Genomic DNA, 9,446 nt, shown 5'->3' with positions numbered 1-9,446 from the left:
TGACTCACCAAGTTGTTTCTTTATTACTCATACTTGTTAGAAGAAGTAGTGAACATGTTTGCTTCAAGTGCATTGATAATAAGAACAAAAGCATCAGTCGTTTTGTCCAGTTCAATAGGCATTAGCACACAGTCAATGGTTATACATATAAAGCCTAGCGTAATAATATGTAAATGGCAACTGCTGAAACTCAGAGCCTGTGAAAAATATGTGTACCCTTTGATTATTTGCGTAGTGAACTAAATTTAAAGTGGTCAACATGACAAAAAATGACTCACAACTCTCGTGACTCACTATTGCCTCAAAGTAGTATAACGAGTAAGTAAGGGTGGGGCTAGCTGGTTAGCATTTCAGTAGCACTTTCAAAAAGACACATCTTTAAAAATAATGTAAACAACAACTTGTAATGTAAGTTCATTGTTGAATTGTTAGATTTTAAACCTTAATTGTTGGCCACAAATTACTCATGAAAAGGTCCCATATTATACTGTTTTTCATGAATATATAATAGGTCTCAGATATATACAAAATATGTCTCTGAAGTTTGGCTCGAAATACCAAACAGATCATTGCAGCATCCCATAATCCCCTCTGTTTCAGCCCTGTTCCTGTTAGATTTTAAACCTTAATTGTACGCCAGATCTTACACATTTAAACTCTGAAGCATTTGTTCTAGATTCGTCCAGCCTACATGCTCACATGGGACAGATCTTAATGCTGTCAGAGCTGGAGCTAAACTGACCAAGAGCGAAATCCAGTCCCACCCCGACTCCACTTCCCACCCCGAACACGGCGTAAAGCGGCTGTGTGAAGTTAGCTCTGAATGTATGAAGGTGCGTCATACTTTCAGCCACGCTGTAGAACGCCAGCGTCCCCGTGGAGAGGTCCAAATAGATCCCCAAACGAGGAGAATAAGTGACGGGGATGTCTTTCTTCTGGTTGTCATGCATGGCCGAGCAGCAGGTGTCCGACAGCTCCAACGTCCAAGACTGGGCGTTGTAACCGAGCCCCGAACGAGCATCCAATCCTTTTCTAATCATCGCTTTGTAAGCTACGCCCATCGAGGATCCTCTTCCTCTCCACTCCACCTCCCAGTAACATCGCTGGGAGTACAGAGGGCTCTCGCACATCACCTGGGTCCATCCGTCAAAACGCTGAGGGGTGTTTGGGTACGGCTGCGCTGCCCCCTGCAGGGTGGCTTTAGTGTTGCCCTCGGAAAGAGAGAGCCGACGATGGGCTGTGTTGGCGTCGAGGGTGAAGGTCATGGAGTCTAGAGAGGGTTAAATTGACAATTATTCACATATTCTGGCAACTATTAAGCGTTAAAGCAACATTAAATAACGCTATTACCCAAATGGACTACCCTTTTACACTTAAACACCTTTTATATGGCTGGTATCTTTACAAAGAGAATCTCTGTACAGTAATATGTCTTTGGAGTAATCTTAATGGCAGTTTTTTATGAATGAATTCATCAAAAGTTGTGAAACATTGAGACTCACACTGTAGGAACTCCTCTCTGGTCCTTGGCTCTGGCGCCTGGATGCTGTCCAGGTTGATTTCTCTCACTGGATAAAAGCAAATAATATGTCCAATTAGCACAAAGTTGCAATGCATGTATTGATTTACCATACTCTCAAGATAAAGATTAACTCACATCCAGGGAAAGCAGGAGCCTGAGTCATGGTGTTGGTCGGAGAGTCCAGAAAAAGACCTGGGTTAACTGTGAGAAAACAATTAATAAGTTGACTAATTAGCTATATACTATAAGAAGAATATGAATATGAATAAAGGCTTCAATCTTACTCTCTGTTGGTGTTTCGGACAAAGCAGACATCCCCCCTGTTGAGTGAACACAAGTCAGACAATTAGACACTTGAAAAATGTTTATAATTAAAAGAAAAACACATTAATGGGTTGATTGAAGGTGAGTTAGGGAATACAAAAATGTAATCTTACATGGGTTTGTGTTATTTTCCTGGGTGATTGGGGTAGCCGCGGTTGTGCCACGTCGATGGGAACGGAAGAGGCTGCTGATCGATGCCATCCGACTGAAACCTGACCCTGAACCAGGAAGAGAGGAAAAAAATATGTTGTGAAAATAGTGAATGTACTCTTTCAATCTGAGAGTAACATGATAACAAAGGTATCCCAACTGTAGCTGTGAACATGACAGGATGTGTGATTACCTAGAAGAGCATCAGGACTGTTTGAGGCATATGATAGCTATGTGATTAACATGATGATTCAGCCTCTATGGAGATAGACATATGACAAGCATGCTCATTTCTGACGTGGAGCTAATCTGAAGTAAACATTGAATACTGCTTTCTATTCCTCCATCTTGTGACTGTGTAACTCCCTCTCTTGGATATCAGCATGTGAAGGACACTGTTCACAGGGCCGTCCCACCCTACAGGCCGAACATGCAGACTGCGTGGGGCCTCATCTTGTGGAGGGACCGGGAGGGTGCCTCAACTGAGCCGAAAATGCGGCGCACCTATGCGCTGCAATTAGTGTGGCGCTGCACGGTTTGCCGCTGCGAGGCTCCTCTAGCACCCCCCCCACCCGTCAACGACGCTCGCGAAACTAGAGGGCCTCATCATATGCATGGGGCCTTGCGTGGGGCCTCATGTTGGCCAGGGACGGCCCTGAGATTGAAGCTCAAGCTGGTGACGAGTGATATTTTTCTAACAGAAAACAAAAGGTGTTACACTTTCAACACAAAAAGTGGCAGCAAATGTTGGTGAAAAGAAGGGTACAGTACCTGCGTTTGATGCTGCAGGTGCAGGTGCTGGACTAGGAGCTGGAGTTGGAGTTGGAGTTGGAGTTGGAGTTGGAGCTGGAGTTGGAGTTCGTGTGGATGGGATTCGAGTCGGGGTTTGAACCGGTGCTGCAGCCTGGCTCTGACTGGACCGGCTCCAAAGAGATTGAGACTCTTTGCGGCTGGGAGTTGGGCTCGGAGTGGGACTGGGTCTGGGGTTCGTCTCCCTCACTGTTTAAAGGGAATGAGAAATGTTAGATCTATGCAGAGTTTGAAGAAGTACTCAGATCTTGTACTTGAGTAAAAGTAGAAGTACCAGAGTGTAGGAATACTCTGTTACAGTAAAAGTCCTGCATTCAAAATGTTCCTCAAGTGAAAGTAGAAAAGTATTCTCATCAAAATATAGTGAAAGTAGCGACAGTAAAAGTAGTCATTGTGCAGATTGGTCCATTTCAGAATAATATATATGATATGTTTTATAATGATTGATCATGAAAGTGTTCTCAAAGCTGGTAAAGGTGCAGCTAGTTTGAATGACTTTGTATACTGCAGGGTAGCTTGTGGATTTACTCCAGGTGGAACTAAAGGCTGATTCAGGAAATAACAGGAAAGTCTTGGTTTATTAAATCTACCTGTCTCTCTTTCCTCTCTCCTCTGTCTGTCCCGAGGTCTCGGTGAACTCGTGTTTCCTTTGTCTGTAAAAAAGGAAAAAGCATATTTTAAAACCTGCACACACATTGTAGTGACTGGCTTTGCAGGTTAGAGGTTAATTCACACACACACACACACACACACACACACACACACACACACACACACACACACACACACACACACACACACACACACACACACACACACCACACACACACACACACACACACACACACACACACACACACACACACACACACACACACACACACACACACACACACACACACACAGCCTCACCTCGTGGTGTGTCTCTACTCCGCACATCTTGATTTCTGAGGCCTATACCTGATAAATGAAACGTAAATGTGATGTTTAATACGGACTGCATATTGAATTACTTTGGATATATTGTCACATGTCAGTGTATATTACCAAGTCCTCGTCTGTCAGCATGGGCTCCCACAGTAGGGGCTGTGAGAAAAAAACACATGCATAAATTACACCTGCTTATATAAGTGAAATTATGTAGTGATGAAAAAACTGGACATACCTGGTGAACGACTGTTTGTGTTACGAGAACCAAGACCAGAAAACACTGAAGAAAAGTCAGATATCAGAAACGTTTTTTGCATTTTTTGGGGTCTAATAATTTATTTATAATGAAAAAACCACTGAAACTCACATTTAAAAATCCCTCCTTTGTGTCCTGAGCGATTAGCTAGATACCAAAAAAGAGGAAGTCAATGTTAAAGCATGTTAGCAATGTTTTATAGCATTCATGTTTTAAAAGGTAATGTGCTTACCGTCTCCAAGAGTGAACAGCGTTGTATCATTGACTGGAAGAAAAGAAAACAGATGATAAGATGAGATGAAACTTTATTTATCCCCTTGAGGAAATTCAGGTGTTAAAAGCAGGATTCACACAAAGTTAAAATAGAATACAAATTAAAATAATAATACAGCAAAAGTGATAAAGTAACTATTAAATAAGATATCACATTGAGTAGCTTAATGCCTTAGAATGTCTTTGGTAGAATGGTCTCTTTTACTCCCTGTATTGTACACGTGAGGGTCTATGTATGTATGCTTTCTGTGTTTGACAATGTCACAAATAAATCATATATATATATACAAAAAAACAACAAGATATCACAGTTAAAAGTTGTGCATTTGTATGAACATGTTACATATATTTACATAAGTGTGCAGATGAGAGTGCAGGTTAAAGTCTTGTAAAACAGTGCAGGTGTTAACCTGTTAAGCCCCGAGCCTGTTTTTCAGGTTTCAGGCTCGAAAATGACATGCCCAAAACAAATGACTACAACTTAACTTCTAAAAGGGTTATATGAATAATTTCTTTTATCAAAGCAAGGTTACATCTGTGAGTTGGATGTAGAAGTGTCAGAATCAATATAGATTTTTCTCAGTCAGAGTAAATTCAGATGGAACATAGTAAAAAAAGGTAAATTCTTACCTCCGCCTAAAGAAAAAACATTACTTATAGTGAAAACCACCCTTGAATAATGGGATGGTAGACTAAAAGCTTTAGGAATCCAAACTATAACATATAATAAGTACCCTGTATCAAGATTGAGGCAAAACAAGTTAAATTTGACCTTTTTAGAGAGGTTTAGCAAAAAAAAGTTCCAGGCGGAATAAGCTTTCGGCACATTTGGGTACATCTGGTTCCATCAGTGCCATTTGACCTTTTTCAGGTACCAGACTATAAAAATGATGTATTACATTGAATTATCACCATAGGTATTCATTCCATCCAAAGAAAAAAAAATTAAATAAAAAAAATTAATAGAAAATTAAAAAATTAAAAAAAAAACTTTTTCTTTAAAATTAATTTGTGAAAGAAAAAAAATACCTGCCGACGGGGGCTTTGGGATACGACATCTAAAGATAGAAGGTAGATAAAAACAACATTAGACTCTTTTTGACTGACCTTGTTTGGTGATCTTTCCCAATTCCTGGTTGCAAATATCCTCAATTTTGTCCCTGAGGTCTAGGATGGCATCTCGTACCGGTTCAAAAGAAGCTTCTGGATTTACCACCACAGTGGGAAGGTCTCCGGACTCCAGGGGATTACACAAGGACTCGTATGTCTGAAGGAAAAAGGTATTAGTTCAAAGAAGTCTTAACCTCCAGAGGTAAATGGTGTACTTTTCCTCCACTACATGTATTTAATACCTTTAGTTACTTCACAGATGTGGATGAATGATGTGAAATATAATCAAGTGTTAAATCACACTTTAGTTCCACCTGGAGTAAATCCACAAGCTACCCTGCAGTATACAAAGTCATTCAAACTAGCTGCACCTTTACCAGCTTTGAGAACACTTTCATGATCAATCATTATAAAACATATCATATATATTATTCTGAAATGGACCAATCTGCACAATGACTACTTTTACTGTCGCTACTTTAACTATATTTTGATGAGAATACTTTTCTACTTTTACTTGAGGAACATTTTGAATGCAGGACTTTTACTGTAACAGAGTATTCCTACACTCTGGTACTTCTACTTTTACTCAAGTACAAGATCTGAGTACTTCTACTTTTACTCAAGAACAAGATCTAAGTACTTCTACTTTTACTCAAGTACAAGATCTGAGTACTTCTACTTTTACTCAAGTACAAGATCTGAGTACTTCTACTTTTACTCAAGTTCAAGATCTGAGTACTTCTACTTTTACTCAAGTACAAGATCTGAGTACTTCTACTTTTACTCAAGATCTGAGTACTTCTACTTTTACTCAAGTACAAGTTCTGAGTACTTCTACCGCCTTCTCTTCCTTCAGTAATCTTACCTCTAGGTAGTAGATGTGGTCCTCACAGCGTAACAAGTCCTTCATCTCCTTGTCTCTCTTCCTGAGCTCTTTGACCTCCGCCTCCAGACTGTCTGTGACTTCCTGAGCTTGGCCCATCTTCTGCATGCTGGCCTGATCCAGAACTTCTTCAAGAAGCTCCTGCAGACGCTCCACTGAACGCTGCAGCTCCGACAGCACCTGCTCAGTGTCGTCATGGACCATGTCTGAAGAACGCTGGGAGAGAGAAAGGTGTCATGTCTCAGTATGCAAATCACACATACAGTATGTTAAACATGGAGGGATTAAGGCCTAGGCTCCACGAGAACGAAAACGGGTTGAATTCGCATATTTCTCTTGCGTATAGCCCTTTAAGCTCGACGACGCCGTAACGGAACGGTGGAAACGGACCCTGCAAACGACAACGGGTCCAAAGGTGGATAGATCTGGGAACGGAGCGCTCTGGGGGGTCCAACGGGGCCGTGTGGTCGCCTATACGGTCATCCGTTTCTGATAATGACGACGCAATAGCCCCGCCTCTCCTGCTCACCCCCGCAAAAGTACACTGCACACTGAATTCAGATTATTTATCTTTCTCTCGATATGAACATAAACGCGAGTGAAGTCTAATCTGACAGGACGGAGACACGCAGCTCCTGCCGCTGTGATGCTGCGGGAGCAAAACACACACTTCAAGTCAGATCACCACCCTTAGCTATTTTAATTACCTCTCAAACTACCTAAACTAGTTATAAATATGTTTATTTTTACTGTCGGGTTTACTTACTGGATCAGCTGCTGCATGAGGAAGCATGAAGATTTAAACTTTAACACACGTTGACCGGCGAAAAACTCTGCCCGGTTCCCTCGGCCCCCACCGCGGAGAATAAACAGAACTGCAGCCATGACAACCATTCTTCTTCGCTGCTTTTGTGGAGGAAGTTGCTGCTTTTGTGGAGGAAGTTACAGCGCCACGTACAGGCTCGGCATATGTACTGCAGCTTTTCCAGCGGTTGGATCTAAACGGAGCCGTCTCGTGTGGGAAGACACTATCCGGTGTATATTGCGTGTGGGCGGAAGCTTTTTGGCGTTTGCGTTACTCCTATGCGTTTTGCCGTATGCGTTCCCGTGGAGCCGGGGCCTAAGAGACAAAGGCCTCCTTGGCACAGAGATGCATAGATCCCCATTATCTATCCTACATAGTAACAAGAAAAACTGACTTTTAAGCCGTTTGGGCTCTTTTTTTTGTAATTTTGTGTGTTTTTGTGGTTGTTTTTGTCTTATTTGGTCATTTTGTGGTTGTTTGTGCATCTTTGTAGTCCTTTTGGGTTTCCTTATGGTCGTTTTCGTGTGGTGTTTTTGTTGTTGTTTCCCCCCTGTTCTGGTTGTTGGCAGTCTCTTTGTTTTCTCTTTGCAGTTGTATCATCTCTTTGTAGTCTTTCTGTGTCTCTTTGCAGTTGTTGTAGGTTTCTATCAATGACAAAAAGCCCCCTCTGACCCCCATCTAAAATGACTATTGCAAGGTTCAAACCAACCTTCGTCACCTCCATCATCTTCTTCATGTCTTTCAGCTCCTGCTCTCTCTCCTTCAGTCTCTGCGTATTCTCTGTCTGCATCTCTGACATCAATTTCTATAGGACGGCACATAAAGACGCAAAATAAAAAATCATATCTCACACACAAGTACAAGGAAGCAGCTGTGCGTGTGAAAGAGGACAACATGAAAGGGTGGAGCAAAGAATGAAGAGGAATGTAGTTTGTCAACCACGTCACACACAAAGGGAGAGAGGAACACACACACACACACACACACACACACACACACACACACACACACACACACACACACACACACACACACACACACACACACACACACACACACACACACACACACACACACACACACACACACACACACACACACACACACACACACACACACACACACACACACACACACACACACACACACACACACACACACACACACACACACACAGCAGGAGAGGTCATCAATTGTCCCTCATAATAGAAACTGGTGCCCACTTCTTATTGAAGGTGGGCTTATTTAAATAGATAACATTGTGTTGCAATATATGATCCATCTTAAATGTTATTCAGGATTATTCACATATTGACACAGGTTGTTCAGATACTTAATAAAAAAGGTTTCCACCTAAACACTTGAAATGTGATGCCCATACAGTTACAGTGGAGCCTGCATAATAGTAGAGTAACTTTTCATCACTGCCACAATGTTTTTGCACCTTTCCATTTGGTCTCTGAGACCATTCTTACCTGTTTCTCCAAACGCTCAACCTTGGTGGACACACACTCGTGGCCTTTGTGCTGGTTGCTGGTGCACAGCCAGCAGACAAACATTTTACACTGGCGACAGAAGAACTCTTGCAGGTATTTGTGCTCTGTGCAGATCTTCTCAGCCAGATTGCTTGTGGGTGCTATCAGCTCGTGCTTACTCAGGGACTTCTTGGTCTTGTGGGGCTTCAGGTGGGCTTCGCAGAATGAACTCATGCACACCAGGCAGCTCTTGACCGCTGCTCGCTGTTCTCCTTTGCACATGTCGCATAACACTGCAGAGGAAGAGAGTTTCCTTTTGGTTTTGGATGAGGCAAAGCCAGTGCCGCTTCGCATAGAGGCACGAACATCAGCTATTTGGGCCCCTTTGCGGAGCTGCTCTACAGCCTCAGCCAGCATGGTGTTTCTCGACAAGGAGGGCTTGGGACTGAAGGACTTTCGGCATTGTGGGCAGCTGTAGACGCCCTTGGGATCGTTCTTGCTCCAGTAGTCCTTGATGCAGGCCATGCAGTAGCTGTGCCCACAAGGGATGGTTACTGGATCATTTGGGAGATCCAGACACACAGGACAGTTAAACTGCTCCTCTGTCCACAGTTTGGCACTCATGCTGAGACTGTCAGATGCAATAAGATGGCTAGATAGATACAATCCTGAGCAGAACAGTGGAAGAAGAGGATCCAGAGGTAAGTCTTGTAAGGACTGAGAGAAGGAAAAGGTTTCTCTCTGGTTAAATAAGGAAGAGGTGAGGGGGGTGGGGCTAGAGCCACCAAACAGGTCGAGCGGGGAAAACGGGTATCAGTGGAAAACTGGTAAATGCCAGAGGAGTGAATGAACTGATTATTTTTCTTTTCTTTTAATATCAATAACCAGAGATGGCAAAAGTACAC

The 9,446-nt window shown here is 42.5% G+C and overlaps 1 protein-coding gene across 1 annotated transcript; it reads right to left on the bottom strand.

Annotated features, from left to right (window-relative positions):
• Window positions 1–9,272, bottom strand: trim25l (tripartite motif containing 25, like). Its single transcript, XM_034151398.1, has 16 exons — window positions 8,542–9,272; window positions 7,776–7,871; window positions 6,244–6,477; window positions 5,373–5,532; window positions 4,225–4,257; window positions 4,104–4,139; window positions 3,972–4,016; window positions 3,854–3,892; window positions 3,719–3,766; window positions 3,397–3,459; window positions 2,768–2,995; window positions 1,960–2,064; window positions 1,807–1,842; window positions 1,658–1,723; window positions 1,503–1,568; window positions 1–1,270 (listed from the first exon to the last, which is right to left on the bottom strand). The coding sequence occupies exons 1-16, from the start codon at window positions 9,163–9,165 to the stop codon at window positions 696–698; spliced, it is 2,454 nt and encodes an 817-aa protein (XP_034007289.1). The 5' UTR covers window positions 9,166–9,272; the 3' UTR covers window positions 1–695.
• Between the last annotated feature and the right edge of the window lie 174 nt (window positions 9,273–9,446).

Source organism: Trematomus bernacchii, unplaced genomic scaffold, assembly GCF_902827165.1.
Source record: "Trematomus bernacchii unplaced genomic scaffold, fTreBer1.1, whole genome shotgun sequence".
Lineage (NCBI taxonomy): Eukaryota > Metazoa > Chordata > Actinopteri > Perciformes > Nototheniidae > Trematomus > Trematomus bernacchii.
Note: the sequence above shows the minus strand (reverse complement) of the source record. Positions and strands in the feature narration are given on the sequence as shown.